The 19,629-nt window shown below is 34.2% G+C and overlaps 1 protein-coding gene across 2 annotated transcripts; it reads left to right on the top strand.

Moving 5' to 3' along the window:
- Positions 1-11,891: 11,891 nt before the first annotated feature.
- Positions 11,892-19,469, top strand: LOC8260799 (microtubule-associated protein TORTIFOLIA1). 2 transcript variants are annotated; one of them, XM_015721659.3, is made up of 6 exons: positions 11,892-13,250; positions 15,101-15,295; positions 16,331-16,436; positions 16,528-17,159; positions 17,236-18,108; positions 19,048-19,469. In XM_015721659.3, the coding sequence occupies exons 1-6, from the start codon at positions 12,462-12,464 to the stop codon at positions 19,243-19,245; spliced, it is 2,793 nt and encodes a 930-aa protein (XP_015577145.2). In that variant the 5' UTR covers positions 11,892-12,461; the 3' UTR covers positions 19,246-19,469. The 2 variants fall into 2 exon arrangements, with proteins under 2 accessions (XP_015577145.2, XP_025013812.2); XM_025158044.2 differs by lacking the exon at positions 11,892-13,250 and adding an exon at positions 13,314-14,793.
- The last annotated feature ends 160 nt before the right edge of the window (positions 19,470-19,629 follow it).

The raw sequence follows: 19,629 nt of genomic DNA, 5'->3' as shown, positions 1-19,629 counted from the left end.
TAAATATAAATATCATCATAAGATACAGTAAAAGTTAAACTAATGAACAATATCGTTTAAACTATTGAACATTTTAACTTTTGAGAATGAATAATATTAAAAAAATAATTTTTACTAGTAAGAAAGCGACAGATTCTTCTTATAATCTTCTACAGAATGCACCAGCTTATTGATGGTGTAACAACACCAATTTATCTCTTTTATTTTCAGTACTTTAATGGGAGAGTACAAGATCTTGAAGTTGCATTGCCTATCTTGGAACCTCTTTTTTATTATAGAAGAGACAATGAAAACAACGAAGTCTCGTTTGAATTCATCTCTATAATCTCATCCGTTTATCATTTCTTTTAGCATTTTCCTTGTGACAGGACCTCCGGTTGTCACATTCCATCTTAATCTCTAATAATCTAGCAGCTAATTGTAACTTTCACTTTTTACCGTCTTGCTTGCTTCAAGTTTGATCAGTAGTTTAGCAAGTTTTTGGATTTATTTAAGCAGCTAAGGATTAACCTACCTTGAGGCTATATCATAGATGCCCAAGTGTGCGAGATTCTTGAAGGAGATTCTAAGCAACAAAAGAAAGCCGGAGGACTTGGGACTAGTGACACTAAATGAGGTGTGCTCAACCATTCTTTAAAACAAGCCGCCAGTAAGGAGGTGTGATCTAGGGAGTTTTACTGTCCCTTGTATTATTGGTGATTTACATATTACTGATGCTTTAGCTGATTTAGGAGCTAACATCAATATAATGCCTGACAGTTTGTTTGAAAAACTAGGTTTGAGTGAGCCAAAACCTACTAGGATGAGCGTACAGTTAGTGGATAGGACTGTGAAATTTCCTTGGAGAATAGTTGAGGATGTACTTGTTAAGGTAAACAAGTTTATATTTCCTTTTGATTTTGTCGTTATAGGTATAGAGGGTGAGAGTAGCGTACCTTTAATCCTAGGTAGACCTTTCCTTGCAATATTTAGAGCTGTTATAAATGTGTGTGATAGGAAGTTACAGCTCAGAGTAGGTGATGAGACTATTACCTTTGACCTTAATACTTCTATGAGACATTCACTTGACCATGATGATACTGTATACTCTGTGGATATTTTGGATGATATTGTGGGGTCTAAATTGCAGGAAATATTACTTGATGATCCTTTGTAGGTGGCATTATAGGCTGAGGATGAGGAGGAGTTGTCTAACGAGGATGTGTTCGAACAACTTGCTTGTTTGCTGGCTAGTGAGCCCAGTAGGTCTGTTGACCATTTTATTGATATTGACAGGTCAAGGGTGTAGAAATTGAGACCTTCACTTGAGGAGCCACCAGCCCTAGAGTTAAAGGAGTTGCCTAAGCATTTAATCTATGCCTATCTAGATGAGGCGGAGAAGCTGTCGATGATTATTGCAGCTAATTTGACTCATGAAGAGAGGGAGATGAGTTTGGCCTTCCCCAGGAAGTCCCCGAGGCCTTTACATACAAGATTACAGATATTCCTGGAATCAACCCCAACTATTGTTTGCATAAGATCCTGATGGAGGATAGTTACAGGCCAGTGGTACAGCCACAACGACGGCTGAACCGAACATGAAAGAACTAGTCAAAAGGGAGGTAATTACACTTCTGGATGCGGGTTTGATTTATCCTATTTCTAACAGCTCTTGGGTTAGTCTTGTGCAGGTTGTGCCCAAGAAGGGAGGTACGACGGTGGTCAAGAATGAGAATGATGAGCTGATACCAACTAGGACGATAATTGGTTTCCGAATTTGCATTGATTACAGGAGGCTCAATGATGCAACTCGAAAGGACCATTCTCCCCTTTCTTTTATTGACCAGATGTTAGAACATTTATCAGGGCATATATTTTATTACTTTCTTTATAGGAGGATGCCATTCGGTTTGTGCAATGCACCTGCTACTTTCCAGAGGTGTATGATGGCGATCTTCCATGACATGATTGAAGAATCCATGGAGGTGTTCATGGATGATTTCTCGGTATTTGATAACTCTTTCTCCCATTGTTTGCTTAATTTAGAGCGTAAACTTGCGCGCTGTGTAGAAGCTAACTTTGTGCTGAATTGGAAAAAGTGTCATTTTATGGTGAAAGAGGGTATTGTGCTAGGGCATAAGATTTCACATGCAGGGATGGAGGTAGATAGAGCTAAGGTGGAGACCATTGCTAAGTTGCCATCCCCTAGCTCGGTTAAGGCTGTTAGGAGTTTCCTTGGTCATGCAGATTTTTATAGAAAGTTCATTAAAGACTTTTCTAAGCTTGCTAGACCTTTGACTCAATTGCTTGTAAAAGTTATTCCATTTATATTTTCGTAGGCCTTTGAGTTACTTAAAGAGAAACTAACTACAACCCCCGTTATGGTTTTACCTAAATGGAGGCTGCCATTGCGCATCTACAATGGTTGAAATCTTTGATGAGAAATTTAGTTAATTTCGCATCACACTCTGATAGTTTCATGTCCAGCAAACTTCCAAATTCAATCTGTTGAACAACCTCTTTTTGTTTTGTGGACATTCTCACAATCAATTTTAACAAACTTGTTAGTGACATTCTTGTAATAAAATATGGTTTGGTGTACTATTTTTTCTTTTTATTTATATAATGATTATGCATTTATAATTGACTTTAGTGTGAGAAAGAGTAAGCAAAGGTATAGAGCAGATGGAAAATCATTAACAATGAAAAGATTTGTTGGTTCAAAGGCTGGTATAAAGAAAAAGGTAGGCAAGAAAAATAAATGTTTCTCAAAGCTTGATATCCGTACTGGTTGTGAAGCTCTCATAGAGTTCTATATTAATGAAGGAGTTTGGACTATAAGCAAACACCAAAAAGAGTATAATCATGACTTATGTCCATCTAGCTTAAATTCTCACCAATGTGTGTAAATGATTGATTGTGGTACTTATACTTGTGATTTTTTTTATTATTGTGCAAAATTGAGTATCAAAATTATCTTAGACCTAGATTCTTTTAATCTTGGTGCATCTTAACACTCATACATAAAATAATATGATCAATGTGAAAAGAGCATGCTCATGCATTCATTATGACATCATTTTTATATGAAATTTCAAAAAGTGCTCTCACGCTTTATAGGTCCACGGGCAATCCTGAAAATAACCTTAAAAGTGCTCCGCTACTCCTTAGCGCGACCGCGATTTCTTAAAATTATAGCTATTATGACTATTTTTTTCAAAAGCGTGCCCAGGCTTCCCCTCGATTTCAACAAAAAAACTGCCCTAAAAACTAGCTATTAGACATGTGCATCATTTTTTTTTCATAATTATTTCAAAAAGCTCTTAAAAACTCTTCTTCCTTTCTTAAAAAATTCTCAATCTTCTCTTCCTGTTCCTCAAGACAAGCATGCGTCCAAGAAAGGCTGTTGGAAGAAACTCCTCCTCCACTGAATCCATAATAGAAAGAATGAAAGGAGTGGATGATGAAGCTATAATCAAATACATGACTATAGAGAGGAAGGAAAGCCAACCTAGTCATTTCTTTGATGAAGAAACTCTTCTTAAACTTGGTATATCTCAAGAGATACACACTCTTCTAGAGATGGTTTTAATAACCTTACTAAGAAATTTCTTTCTACCTCAGTAATCAACAAAAAAGGAGATGGGGATGACTATTATGGAATAGAGTTTAGGCTCTTTAGGGAAAGACGAACCCTTATTAGACCCCAAATTTTCTCCATTTTTGGGTTTCAAGAAAGATGTCATTTCTCAATCATTGAAAACTTGTAGAGATGCCTCTCTTTTCTTCCCAATTTTGAAGACAAATCTCCACCAAGGAAACCCATTCTAAAGGTTCCCTCTCTAAAGATATCAAATCCCTCATCCACTGGATAGTTCATAGGATTTGCTCCTAAGTGGGAAATTGATGGGAAATTCTTTCTTCTTATTGGGAAGTATGTGAATGGCAGAAAGAAAAGAAAGAAAGATCATAGGATCCCAAGTGAGCCAACCCCTTCTTCTTTTCCTCCTCATGTCTCTCTTTCTTTTGAGGACAAAGTCCTAAAGCAAATAGAAAAGACTTGAAATTACCTCTACCATTTGCATGCAGACTTAGTGGAGATTCAAAAGGCTTATAAGATTCCTCATTGTCATGTAGAGAATTGGAAAGAAGAAGAGGAAGAAGAGACTCACATTCCACCACCTCAAGCAAGCTCTAGTGGAAAATGAAAGCAGTTTATGATCTATCAAGAGGAAAAAGAAGAAGAGGATGACGAGGAAGAAGATTGATCTCTTAATTTGCCTTTTTTTATTAATTTTTTTCTCATTTTATTTTCCTTCTCATGCATGTCTTCCATCATTTAATCACACATATATATAGTTTTTCTCCTTATGAATGCAATTTTCTTATATGTTTACTATTTTCTTGCAAGTTTACATCTCTTGTCCTTTTTAATTTTGCGAGAGAAGGAAAGAAATCTAGGAAAAAATCTAAGGGGAGAACAATCAAAATTGATTCATGACTAAAGAGGGAGAGAAATCTATGGATAAAATACTCAAAATTGATTAATGATCAAATGGGGAGAGTTGATTAATAACTAACCTAAGTAACCAAATTTATTTAATAACAAATTCAAAAGGAGCATAAATGCAACTATTGAGGGAGAGTAATAAATTATGAAATAACTTTAAGTAAATTATTCCTTTGGCTCTTGAATATTAGTTGTTCGCTATTTAATTACATTTATACTTGATCAATTTTGAATTTGCAATCAATTTGATTGTCAAAATAAAAAAAAACAGCAGAGAGATTATTGACCTAATGTGCAATTGATCTATATTTTGATTCTAACAATCAAATTAATTATTACTAATGCCATAACTGAATGACTATGTGACAGAGTATTAAAGAAACTGAACGGATTGTCGAAGCCTTTCAAAATAAATTATTAATTTTTCTAATCAATGTAGGCCTTTGGGCCGTATTTTTAGGCTTTCAGCGATTTCCTTATGTTTAAATGGGTATTATACCCTCCCTGTTAAACCTATTAGGGATTATTACAATTTGAATCTTTCATCCTTTTTTAGATTTTAGCTGGACCTTTTGTAATTGGACATTGTGTACTATTTTGGATCTAAAAACCCTTTAATGCCAATATTTCTTTTATATTAATAAAAAAAATTATCTAAGATATTTAAATTTAATGATTATTTAAAAATTTAAAATTTGAAATTTAATGATTAAAAGTGATCCAAACAATAAATTTGAAATATGAGATTTCAAATTCTTTATACTATTTAAATAAGAGATTTTTAAATTGTTGCATTTCTAATTTTATATTTGAAATATGAAATTTTAAATCCAAATTTTAAATCCAAATTCATGCATCCAAATATACACCAGGGATTCATTTTATTTGAGAATAATACACGAGAGAAAAAATAAAATGAACATGATAAAATTGAAAGTGATATTTTGATGTTATAACATCCATTGACAAACTGATGTAGAATTCATTTAGAAATTCTATCTATTTTACTAGAATTTAGTTTAGTTATAACTAACTCTATATAAATTTAAATATGTAAAATTCTAAATTAATTTTTATTTCATTTAAAACACGTAAATTTTGAATTTATAAATGAATTTTATAAATTTTACAGATCTCAACCAAATACAAATATAAATATAAAATATAAAGGGATAATAATATGACCGGTGACTAAACTATTAAGTTTTATTATTTTGGTGCATTGACTTTTATTTTTCTTTTTTTATTTTAATATAATCAAGTTGCTTTAATGGGTATTTTTATGGTTCATTTTAATATTTTCTGTTAGTAGATTTTTTCAGTTTTGATGCTAAATAAATCAATTTTTCTTTTCTTTTCTCTCTACTTTTTCCAACCATTAGTTCCTCTAATTGTTATTCTATAATTTCGATAGCAAGCTTTAAATATCAAGATTCATATTTTAAAAAGAAGTCTAATTACTAATTAAATTCTAAATTATATATTTTTAGTATTCAATTATTTCAGATTTTATAAAATTATAAAAATTATCAGTAAAAATTACTTTTAAAAATAATAAAAATAAAAATATTTTAAAAAATTATAGATAATTAGTAATTAGATTAAAAAATAATTAAATCTTCTAGCTGCACTTTTTTCATCCTCTCATTTTATGGACATGATTAGTATATTAAGTATTTAAACATTTAAAGCAGTAATTGAAAAAAAAATTAAGAAAAGGTAAAATTAGTTGAGTTCTTTTATTTAAGTCTTTATTTTCATAATTATAAATTAATATTATATTTATCATAATAGTTGAAATATTTTTATATAGTCTTAAACATTGTTAATTTGGTAGATGTTTTATGCACTCATAATTAATATGATAATGATCATTTTACGACTTTAATTAAAATTTCAATTTAAGTTCAATCTTATATAAATTATTTGTTTTAAATTAAAATATGAATGGTTTCACTTGACCTTTTTTTAAATCATATTTAGGTAAATAAAAGATCATATTAAATACTATTTTGTAAAGAAGTTTTTTTTTAAAGGCTCTGAAGTTTTAGTTAAACTTTAAGTTTATTAAATTCTTGATTCAAGTTGAATGGAGTTATTTTACATCAGTTATATTTCACTTAATTACGATTCTATTTGCTTATGAGTCTCGTTATTGGTGTATTATCTACATAATTGTACTCGTATTTGAAAATTTTATGAATTTAGTAAATCAAATGCAAATTTAGAATTGCACATCTTAATGCTATAAAATAATAAGAAAGATTATAAAATTTAACTTTGTGATTAAATCTTTTGATATAAGAGGTTTTGTAGTTTTCTGCGATATTTTAGTATTCTGATAATTAAATTTTTAGCAATTTGTGTCCAATATGATTTTAGCTGTTAAATTTTAGAATCCAATCACTACAAATTCAGTCTTATTGGATAGACGGTAAAGTGTATAATTCTATAATTTTTTTAAATTGTGCAAAACTTGTCAAAATTTATTAAAATTAAAAAAAATCAAATTGTGAGACTATTTTCTTTTCTTTCCAAATTTTATAAAGATTGACATGACTAGTTTTGCATAAAAGATAAGTTAGTAAAAAGTAGAATAATAATGAAATCACACGTAATATCGGATGCATGAGCTATAAATTATTAACGGTTTAATTCACAAAATATTAATGTGTCTAAGTTAGTACTTGCAAGTGGACGAACCATTTCTGTAGTAAAGCAGTCAATTCACCTCGAGATCGATCTCTCAATGAACTGTAAGGCCACTTCTTATATAAACTAATTATTAATATAAAAATACTAAAGATAATTCTAAACATCCAAAACCAATATTTTAAGAAAGTATAGTATTCATATAAGAAATAAAATAAACTATAAACTAAATATGCAATGATATGATATTTAATTAAACTATATCATAAAGACAATATTTAGCCTAACTAATTACTTAGTAATCTCCTTGTATAATTTTAAGCATAAATCTAATGAATGAGATGATGATGTTTATTTTCTTTTAATTACTCAAACTAATGATGCAACTAAAATTTTTTATACCAATATAGATTGAAGTAAAAATGATGTTTCTAATACATTCAACCTAAATATTTTCATAACAATTATTATTATTAAATTAATATGATGGTCAACTAATAATAATAACTGAAATTAATAAATATATAATGATAAAGAAATAATTTATCAAATAAAAAATAATAAATCTTTTACATAAGTAATGTCACGACCCGATCTGTAGGCCCGTGACCGGCACTAAGGAATGGGTAGGCGTAAAGCTACCGATTCCCGTAGTAAGCCTGACCACTCACTAACTTAATTACATCTTATCTAGTATCATTAGTATTACAATTTCTTAACCATTTAATTCTACATAATTAATTCGGTTTGCCAGAAGAATTAGGCGAGGCCCGAAACTACATAATATTACAAACAATAAGTCTATTACTTCTACTGCGGAGAATCTAAGATTTTACAAGTCAAACGTACCAAATCAATTACATCACCAGATGATGAAGGAGTCGGGTTACTGGATAAGAGCCGTGGGAAGACTAATAATCACAGATCTGAAAAATAGTAAAATTGAGATTGTCACTCTCGAAAGTGAGTTAAATCATATATCCAAAAACAGTTACAAATACTTTGATAACACATTTATTTAATTTGAAATAAATACTAAGTGATGCAAAAATAAACGTGTCATGCCATGCTTAAATAAAAATAACTTTCACCTACTACGGGACAGAGTACTTCAACAGAGCCCTAATCCCAACACTAAACATCTCAACTCTCTCTCATTCTAACAGAACTGGCAACCAGAGAGCAAAGCTCGACCAGGGTCCTTAATTCCAGTTCAGTCACTTAATTATCACTAATTCTCTTAGCCTTTCGATCTTTTACTCCAATAAGACTGGATAGTCTAGAAAGTGAAGCTCGACCAGGGTCCTTAAATCTAGTCCGATCACTTAAGTTTTCAAATAAGCCGGCGCCCAGAGAGCAATGCTCGACTAGGGACCTTTACTCCGGTACACTCACTCTACTCAGCCTAGAGAGCAATGCTCGACCAGGGCAATTCCTCATTTACTCTTTTAAAATTTACAAATCCTTACCCCTCTGTCTCTGATTCATACCGATGCATCTCATCGATAGCAAGTGTTACAGCCGTCTCATCCCGAGTCAACACGAATAACAAAATCATAATGCAGAAAATGAAACTTATATAAATAGCGATTAAAATAAGTGATTAAAATATTAAATCATGTAATCAGAATTATTTCGTAAACTCTCAGCATAACACATGTAAAGGACATATGACTTTAACTCACAGCTTTGACGACCTCCTAGCTCTGCTCCGATGCCACAGGTGGAGCGAGCCGAACTGACGGATTATCTAATCACGGAAAACAATTGATCAATAATGTTGAAACATTTGACAATTAACCCTAGGTTTAGATTCCTAGGTCTGACTGTCTAAAAATCTCGACTCGGGTAAATTCTACCGAAAATTCGGTAGAACTTTTCCTAAAATACGGACATTTACCCCTCGTAAAACGGGTCCAGAACCTCCCAGAAAACACTTCAAATATTCAATAATTTATTTTAACGGGAGTCGGGTCCCCAAGACTTCATTATTTTGCCAGACTCCGCCACACATCACAATTCACGACTAAAGGCAGCCAGTCCGACAAATAATTATTTTAACTAACAATATTTCTAATACTCAACACAATTCAATAACACATAATTTACCAAAGAATTCTAAAATCAACAGGCTAGAGAAATTACCGAGACGCTCGATCTCTCAGTCGACTCGCCTCTAGCTGCCGGAGTCTGATCGACGATCCAAATGCACCAACAGACTCAAAAACGATGCTTTGATGATGATTCCCACTTCCGATCTTTTGATCCGACCTCGGATCGTCTGGAGAGATTTACAGACGATCTCAGCCGTCGATTTTCAAACGGAGTTCGATCGCCACGAAACCGGTGCCATTGGAAAGGTTGAGCTGAGGAGAGTCTGGATATGCCCTCCGATCATCCATCCCTCGCCGGAGCTCACCGAAAAATTCAGAAAACACGGCTGCCCCTACTTTCCTCACTTCACCAGATCTTCTAATTCTGGCCACCAATTGCATCGCCGCTGCCGCTAAAAGGAAGCTCGCTCTCCGACAAGCCGATCGCCATCCTTAGTACCAGCGGACATGCCGTGAATGGCACCGACCGCCTCTTCTTCCTCGCGCTTTCCACCGCTCCTCGCCGCCCGTAGCTACTGTCGCTGCACTCGCCACACCTGCAGCTGACGCCACCTCGCTCGGGCGGGACCTCCTTTGCCGTCCGCCATGGATGGCCGAAGGTCCTCCTTCCTCTCCCTCTTCTTCCCCAATGCTCCTCTCTCTTTCTCTTTCTTTTTCTTTCTTTTCTTTTCGTTCCTTAACGGCAATTAGTCCCTAAACTTTTCTTCTTTACCATTTAGCCCCTCAACTTTTTAATTACTAACAATTTCGTCCTGCAAAAATTCCAATTAACCCTTAAAAGCTTTTCAATTAAGCTCCAAACTATTTAATGTGGGCCAAATTAGAATCATTGAAAATATACAATTACATATTTACCCTTGCTTTTAAATATAAAATTACCAAAAAGCCCTTGCCGATATATTTAATTACAAAAATACCAAACATACAGATTTTCATTAAAACCCCATATATTAATAAAATTATACTTTTAATCCTTATTCCAAAATAAATTTCTAATTTACTCCTAACACAATTAATTTAATTAATTATTTGCTAAATATTTTTCAATTAAAATTTAACACCATCAGCTAATTTAAAATGTCCTTTTTCCCAATAATTATTTTATAAAATATCCTTTACTAATTCTTCCATAACTCTCAAGTATAGAATTTAATTTATATATATTCATTTAGGAAAAAATTTGAATAACTAAAAATATAATTTATTTCTCAAAGAATTTACTTAATTAATTTCTTAAAAATCAAACTAATTTGATATAAAAATAACTCTTTTATTTGTCTAGCATTAAAATTTTCATTTAAATCATTCCAATTTAAACCAAATAAAAATAAAGTAGAATTAATTTAAATAAGAACTCATTTATTATTTATTATTAATATTATTATTATTAAAGAAAAATTCCGGGTATTACAAATAAAAAGGCTAAATTAAATATTTTAAAAAACTAGACTTACATATTTAATCTCATGGTCATAGTAATTAACTCGTAAGACATAAAAATAAAACTGGAAGTAAAAATTCTATTTAGATCCAAAAATTTTCAAGGTAGAAAAATGATTGATCATCAGTCTTCACTCATTGAAAGCCTTTTTAGATCTTGAAAGAATAACAACAACTAAAACTAAAATGTTTGGAAAAAAATGAACTATAAAAAAAATTGTAAAGAAAGGAATAGTGGACAGGTGCAGATTATCTGTTATGCATATGATCTTCAATCCTTATATGGTTATGTAGAGATTCATTTTGTAGAATTCTTTCCTCAATACAAAATCATTACGAGCTATTTTCTAATAACTCTTAGTTATCTTAAATTGAACAAATAACTAATAATAGTTCATAATTATGAAAAAAACTAATTAATTTTCATTTGAGTCTTGTAATTTTCTGTCTGACTTATGCATAATCAGTTCACACGTCTTAGTTTTGGATCTTGTTAACAACAATCATATTTAAGTCCATTTGTAAGCATTAAGCTCAATATTTTTTCATTTTAGCTAATATTACTTATAATATATAATAAAACCAAAAAAAGATATGTTTTTACCATATTATATATAAAATATATTATTAAAATATTAATCCCATTATATATATATATATATATATGCACCTATAATTATCAAAGTGTTATAAAAAAACTACAAAACTTTTATGTCAAAAAATTAAATTAGAGGACAAAATTTTATAATTTCCTTAAAATAATATCAGAAGTTAGTTTGTCCCCATGCAAGAGGACTATTAGGGCAAGTGAGATACTGTTGCTAAACGTGGACTCCACCACAGCACAGCTTCAACTTCATTTTCAACCAATTCTTCAAGAAATTGCAATGGTTACTGATTAAATGATCAAATCATAGACGCTCCAAACATTATATAGAATACCCAATTGAGGTTGATTGTTCAAACACTTCACTAAGCAAAACGGGTCCCACCTCCACAACTCTCTAAAGCCTAAACCAAGACATTGACTGCATACCAAGTCATACAAATCAAGGGTCATGATCATTTTGATCCCAATCTCAAACCCAACCAAATGACCCCACTAACATGAAAATTTGAAAAGCCCTATCCAATTCCACTTTCTCTTATTCTTCTTTTCAAATCTCAATTCTTTTAAAATACATTACAGTTTATTTCAAAGTGATCCTAAAATCACATAAGCAAATGTCCTTCTAAGCTCAATCAATTAAGCTCCAAAACCAGGATTTGGATCTAGTCTTTAGTTGGTCCATTTTAATTAATTTCTTATACAATCATGAAAAAAAGAAAACACATTTAAGCTTGTTTGATTGTAGAAAAAAAGAAAAAGAAAGGAAAAAGACCCACAAAACCTTGTTTCCCTCACTCTCACACTTCTCAAATCTGACCTTCAGTTTCACCTTTCACATGCTGGCTGTGGCTGGCACCTCCTCACTCAACCAAAATACTTGCCTCCTTCATAATTTTAGCTTTCCTGTTACTCCATCCCCACCTCTCTCTCTCTCTCTCTCTCTCTCTCTCTTCTGAACTGCAAAAATTCCTTCATTTCTCAACCAACATTTCTCTCAGATTTTCTCTATCTTTCACTCTCTCAAAACGTCAAGCTACCTCTTTTACACTAATTTCTCTCTTTTCTCCCCAAACCCATTTCCATTTCTCTCTAACAACCTAAACTTTTCTTCCGTCTGCACTAAAAGGAGTCTTTTTTTTTTTTGTTTGTTTTTTTTATGCCCATATTAACAATGAGTACTCAAGCACCCAAATCTTTAAGACCTACAACAAAACCCTCAAATCAAAACCAGCCCAATTCAAGATCTTCCTCTCTGTCAACTCATTTAGCCATGGTCGAACTCAAGCAGAGAATCATTACTTCTCTCTCTAAACTTGCCGACCGTGACACCCATCAGATCGCCATTGAAGACCTTCACTCCATTACTCAATCTATTTCACCTGAAGCACTTCCTATGCTTCTCAATTCGCTTTATGACTCTCTTTCTGATTCCTCCAATGCTAAACCTTCTGTTAAAAAAGAATCTTTGCATTTACTTTCACTCACTTGTCAATCTCATAGAGATTTGACATTACCCCACTTGACTAAAATCATTTCCCACATTGTTAAAAGGCTTAAAGATTCTGATTCTAGTGTTAAAGATGCGTGTGGAGATGCTATTGGGGTTTTATCTACATTGTATTTGAAGAGTGGTAATGGCAATGGTGGTGGCGGAGAGGGTGGCGGTGGTGATAATAATGCAGTTGGATCCATGGTTGGTTTATTCGTTAGGCCTTTGTTTGAAGCCATGGGAGAACAGAACAAAGGTGTTCAATCTGGTGCTGCAGTTTGTATGGCAAAAATGGTGGATTCTGCGGCTATGGAGGCTAATGATGGTGCTCGTAATGGGAGTAACGTGCCTACTGGGGCATTCCAGAAGTTGTGTCCAAGGATTTGTAAGTTGTTGAATGGGCAAAATTTTCAGGCTAAAGCTGCTTTATTGGGGGTTGTGACAAGTTTAGCTCAGGTTTGTATAATTTTGGTGTCAGATTTCATTCATTGTGGCCCTGTCTTAGCAAACTATTGGGTTTGATAAAATGCAGTTATTTTGTATAGTTTTTTTGTTTTTATGAGAATTTGAAGGTGAATTGTTGCGTTCGGTGATTTGATTTATAATTTGATTTGTTTGTTTGCTAAGAATTTATTGAGAGAGATGGAAAATGAAACTGTTAGCATAATTTTTGATGATGCGTTATTGAAGTTTAAGTTTTTTGTGGTGCATAATAAACTTTAGCATATTAGCTTGTGGCAGGCCTAGGAATGCAGTTCGATTGGTTGGTTGGTTAGTATGTGGTCTATATTTGTTCTGGCAAAGTGGAGCTTATATGTTTTGCATCTAAAGTTTATATATGGTGAAAATGTGGTATTTGATGTAGAGAAATGGTTACAACAGAATTAAATTTTGGGATTTTGATTTTTTCTTTTTCATGTTTGATGATGAAATTTTGAATAATTCACATTACATTTTACATTTGTTAATTATGGTTGGCATGTCTGATTTTTTTTTGGTTAACCAATGTGGAGGAAAAGAAAATATCTTTTTTGGGGTTGCGGCTGAAGTATGGTGGCATTTATCTCCTTGAAGCTTCAGTTGATTATTGATAAAATATAAGACATAGAGAGAGTTTGGAACAAATATGTAGCTGTTTCATCTTTTTCTCTAGAAAATGCTCCAACAGTGCTACATTTCTGTAAAATCTCATTTCCTTCTTTCTGCAAAATTCTCTTTCCTATCTCTCACAATTTCGCGGCTCTGATTCTCTGATCCCTTTTCATTTCTTCATTTAAACTTTCATCTTTCTGTCTCTGTAAACAATATGAGCAAATCTTCAAAACCCACGAAGCACCTAAACCAATCTTCAAAGCCACCTTGCTCTATATCCTCCTCTCTTTGCACCCAATTTGCTAATGCTGCACTCAAGCAACAAATCCTACTTTCTCTTTCTAACCTTGCTGATCATGACACTCATCAGGTTGCCCTTCAAGATCTCTATTCTATTATTTATTCCGTGTCATCCAATACCCTCCCCTTGCTCCTCAACTCCCTATATAGTTGCTCATCTGATCCCATCACCAAATCCAAAGTGAAAAAGGATGCTCTTGACTTACTCTCTCTATGCTGTCGAGTTCATCATGATATAAAATTACCTCGTTTGACAACAATCATCACTCACATTGTTAAAATGTTGAAAGATTCTGATCCAGGTGTTAGGAATGCATGTTGTGAGGTTGTTGGGGTTTTGTCAGGGTTACATTTGAAGGGAAGAGAAGGGGTGAGGGGTACAGTTGAGTTGTTTGTTAGGCCATTGTTTGAGGCCATGCGTCAACAGAACAAAGTGGTGCAATTGGGTGCAGCTATGTGTATGGCAAAGATGGTGGAGTTTTCTATGGAAGAAGACATGCCTGTGGGAGCATTTAGGCAGTTGTTTCCTTGGGTTTGTACGTTATTGGGTAGGCAGAATTTCCATGCAAAGGCTGCAATGTTGAGTGTTGTGGAAAATTTGTTGCAGGTTGGACAATCTTTTAAGTTGCATTTGTTTGAACCTATATTACATGATTCTTGGTGATAGGTGTTTTGTTTGATTGCTAATTGTATGATGCAAGAAAAGTTGAATTCTTGACACAAGTCCCGAGCAGTTACTCTGACAGTTTCTTCCTTTTATTGGTGATTAATTGGATATTCTATCCACACTATTCAATTTTACTTGAGTCATTGTGCTTAACTTTTTTGGTGTTTGAAGTATGTAGTCAACGTTACTGAATATATTTTGCAACTCTTTGAATCTGGAATTTTAAAGAGGTAAGACATTTTTGTAGGTTGGAGCAATTGCACCACAAGGGTTGGAACCGTTGTTGCAAAGCATTCATGACTGCCTTGGAAGTACAGATTGGGCAACACGTAAGGCCGCAGCCGATGCTCTAAGTGCCTTAGCATTGCATTCAAGGAGCTTGATTACGGATGAAGTTGCTAGTTCCACATTGACGGTGCTCGAATCTTGCCGTTTTGACAAGGTAGCTTGTTAGGTCATTCTTTCTTCTCTATGTCTCCTATTTTGGGGCTCTTTTGGCTGCATTATAGTCTGTATTCTTGACCTATTTTGTTTCAATCAATATTTGTGGTCACTAGGAAAAGTACCAAAGGTCTTATGTTGAGTGTTGGTGCATTTATGCTTGAGCCCTATCAGTAACCTTCTCACACTTCTTAAGAGGGTATTGTTCGATAAAATACTCAGAACATAACAGAAGTCATTAATGATGATGTTTATATGTATTCGTAAAGTCTTGAAGACCTTCCCAATAATTTTCTTTCTAATGTCAACCTATTATCATCAAAAGAGTTAAAAACATAAAGAGGACTGAAGGATTAAATCTTTGTGATGTGACTAAGAACCAAAATTCCGCCGTGTTATCATCTCTCTCTCTCTCTCTCTCTCTCTCTCTCTCTTCATTATTAAAATACTCTGATTCATGTGCTGCAATCAAATCCCTAATATGGACATAACAATAACTTCACAGTTTCATCCTTTTTTATGAAGTGAAATTTTATTTAGAAGGTTTGTGACTTTTACATATCACTTATCTGATAATGTTTGAAATAAACTTACCTTTTCTGACAAGAAAAAAAAAAAAGAAAAAAGAATAAATTGCATGCATCTGCATTATTTCTGGTTGATAACACAGCTGATAAACATATCAGATATTGGCCTAGTTTCACAACCAGAAAGCCTCATGAAATATTCTGTGAATTCTGGAATAACATGATATATCTATTGGACTAAGGATTGCATTTAGAACTGGCTAACTTATCTCAACTTTTATACAAGCCATCATTGACATCTACGTTCTTGTGATTCTCATTTGGTAACTATGTAATATTGTTGTGTGGTTCCAAACTATTATAAATTAGATGCTATTGTTTAAGGAAGGTTAGCTCATAGTTCAGTTTAGATATAGTGTCTGGAACCATCAGGGCAGACAGGTTTATGTTACCTTGTATTGCCCTTAGGGCTATCATCAGGTCCAATTAAGTAGTTATTGGTTCAACAGATAAAGCCTGTCAGAGATAGCATGACAGAGGCATTGCAACAATGGAAGAAGATTGCAGGGAAAGCTGAAGATGGTGTTTTGGATGATCAAAAGGCTTCCTCTTGTGGTGAGCACTACATTATTACTATTTTTGCTTTAAACAATCTTCCAATGTCTAATCCTTTCTGTTCGCTTGTTTCTTTGTAATCTTTTTTCAGAGGGTAACCACCCTGAAAAAGCAGAGTCGTCGTCAGATAAGATTCCAAATCCTGATGATCAGAAAACCGAGTCATTGGCGAAGGATTCAACCAGGGGTTCTTCCCCTAATATGGATTCTGTTCCAAAAAGCAAAGCTGGAAGCATTCCTGACAAAGCAGTTGTAATATTGAAAAAGAAAGCACCTGCCTTGACAGACAAAGACTTAAACCCAGAATTCTTCCAGAAGCTTGAAACAAGGGGATCCGGTGATCTGCCTGTAGAAGTTGTTGTTTCTCGTAGATGTATCACTTCCTCAAATTTGAATGAGGAAGAACCAGAACTGCATGATTCTGAGTCAAGGGGAAGGTCAAACCGCTTGGCAAACAGCCAATCAGATGATCTCCATGGATCTTTCAGTAAATACCGTAACATTGAAAGAGGAAATGCTGGGAAAGATGCAAGAAATAGAGCATTTGGTGATGACAGGCCTGATGTAAATCCTAGGGAATCATCTGGTAGCCGTGCAGGTTTCTCTAAATCTGATGGCCAATCTGAAGGATCCTTCATTAATAGTAAAGGAAATTGGTTGGCTATCCAGAGGCAGTTGTTGCAGTTGGAGAGACAACAAGCTCATCTCATGAATATGCTGCAGGTATTTTATAAACTTTAGCATTAAGGAAATTGCTCTCATGCATGATTTTTTTACTGATGACTGTTGCACATTATAGGATTTCATGGGCGGGTCTCATGATAGCATGATAACTTTGGAAAACCGAGTTAGAGGTCTCGAGAGAATCGTAGAAGACATGGCACGTGATTTGTCAATATCATCAGGCCGGAGGGGTAGTAATTTTCCAATTGGTTTTGAAGGATCTAATAGACCTTTGGGGAAGTATAATGGCTTCTCTGAATACTCCAATGCTAAGTATAATGCACGGGTTCCTTTCGGGGAAAGATTCACCCAATCTGATGTTACTGCTTCAGGCATGAGAGGAAGAGGCCCTAATTGGAGATCTGATATGTCTGATGCTTGGGATTTTCCAGCTTATGGTGCATCCAGAAATGGGCCGATTAGCTCAAGGAGAGCTCCAAGTGGTGGTTCTATAGATGGAAGATCACCTAAATCAGAACCTGAAAGTGATCAGGTTGGTAGCAGGAGAGCATGGGATAAAGGGGCTGGACCTCTTAGGTTTGGTGAGGGGCCTTCTGCTAGAAGTGTCTGGCAAGCCTCTAAAGATGAAGCTACGTTGGAAGCCATTCGGGTTGCCGGGGAAGACAATGGATTATCTCGAACAGCAAGAGTGGCCATCCCTGAGATGACAGCAGAAGCTATGGGAGATGATAATGGTGGACCAGAGCGGGATCCTATTTGGACATCTTGGACTAATGCAATGGATGCCCTTAAGATGGGAGATATGGATACAGCTTATGTTGAAGTCGTATCTACCGGGGATGATTTTCTCCTTGTAAAGCTTATGGACAGATCAGGTCCTGTTATTGATCAGCTTTCAAATGAGACAGCATGCGAGGTGTTGCATGCTATTGTGCAATTTCTACTGGAGCAGAACTTGTTTGACATCTGTTTGTCCTGGATTCATCAGGTACATATTTTCTCAACTGAACAAATGATGCTAGGTGAATGAACTAAGAAGTAACGTTTTTGATACCTTGCATGTACACTTGCAAAGCCAGTGTTTTCTGGAATTTGCTATTGTATAACCTCCTTGTTAGCAGACTAAATGAGAGAGAGAGAGAGAGACTCTTGTCATTCTCTAAGCCGGATCATAAAAGGCAGAGGATCCTTAACTTTGGGAATGATAAATGCATGTGGAGTCTAGTGCAATGATATGGACTATGGAGGCATATAGGCAAAAATATCTTGGAGCCTGCAGCAACATGGTAGCGAACTAGTAATGCTTTTAGCATAGATGGTTACCCTATGTTAATAGAGAAACCAACTTAGATGTTATAATCCACTTAAATATCATAATATTTATTTTAAATTAACTTTTAAGTAGTATTGTTATTGTCCTTTTCCTTAGAATAGATATAAAACCTTAATCTTGATATATGTCATGTTCTAAAGTATGTTTTATGAAAATGTTGCGCACGTAAAATAATCCTTTTTTGAACTTTATAAGTAATGGAGTAGTGCCCTATCCATTTAGAGCATGCATGGGTATGGAAAAACGTGCCATACCCACCCCCCAACCAGTTGCTGTATTTGGGTGTTATGAAAAAAATGCTGAGACATGAAACAAAGGATGAGGGGAAAGCTTTGTTGGAAAATGATTTTTGATGTTTTGGCTTTTGTTCACTTTGGTACCAAATGAGCCCCTAGTCACCGATCAGAATGTCAGATTTCAGAAATAGAATTTCATAGCTACACCATGCGAGCATATTATTTCTTTGCAGGTCGCTAGTTACTGCACTTGCTATTTGTGTTTTAGGGCAGAGTTATCATCCATAAATTACTGATACTGTGGCTAAGTAAAGATATAGATCTTAAATTGATCAGAGTTATGCTTCTTGTTCTCCAGTTGGTAGAAATAGTGCTGGAAAACGGACCTGATGTCTTGGGCATTCCCATGGAATTGAAGAAGGAGCTTCTATTGAATTTACATGAAGCTTCTACAGCAATAGATCCACCTGAAGACTGGGAAGGTGCAGCACCTGACCAACTTCTGATGCAGTTGGCTTCTGCCTGGAGAATCGAACTACAACAGTTTGACAAGTAATTATTAGATTATCTGTTGGTGTTATCCTGAATGCTGTCCAAACCTTTTAATTGGGTGATAAAGGTATAATACACCTCAATTTGACAATTGAAATGTAAATGAGCAGAGTTCTTATGCAAGCCAGTGTTTTGCATCTGCATGGATTTAGTGAAGTTAGAGTTTAATTTCCTTCTTTTGGAAAAGAAAATAAAAAAAGACTTTTCTAGCTTGAATTCTGTTGGAAATCCTGCAAGTTGTATGTATGGTAAGCTTTTCAACAGTGTCGTGCTGTCAACCAGATGAAAAGAAGTAGATAATTCTGGTCTCAAGCTTTAGTTTGGCAATTCAACTGGGTGAAAGAGAGTAAAATTAGATAGGAGAATTTGTAGTGGCTTAAAAAATGGA

The sequence above is a fragment of the Ricinus communis genome, chromosome 9, assembly GCF_019578655.1.
Source record: "Ricinus communis isolate WT05 ecotype wild-type chromosome 9, ASM1957865v1, whole genome shotgun sequence".
NCBI lineage: Eukaryota > Viridiplantae > Streptophyta > Magnoliopsida > Malpighiales > Euphorbiaceae > Ricinus > Ricinus communis.
This window is presented reverse-complemented; position numbering and strand designations above follow the sequence as displayed.

Bases quoted from the DNA above. Each gene is read 5' to 3' on its own strand.
- LOC8260799 (XM_015721659.3), top strand. From the start codon at position 12,462: ATGCCCATATTAACAATGAGTACTCAAGCACCCAAATCTTTAAGACCT. The intron at 17,160-17,235 runs GTATTTTATAAA...TGCACATTATAG, and splicing joins ATCTCATGAATATGCTGCAG to GATTTCATGGGCGGGTCTCA. The intron at 18,109-19,047 runs GTACATATTTTC...CTTGTTCTCCAG, and splicing joins GTTTGTCCTGGATTCATCAG to TTGGTAGAAATAGTGCTGGA.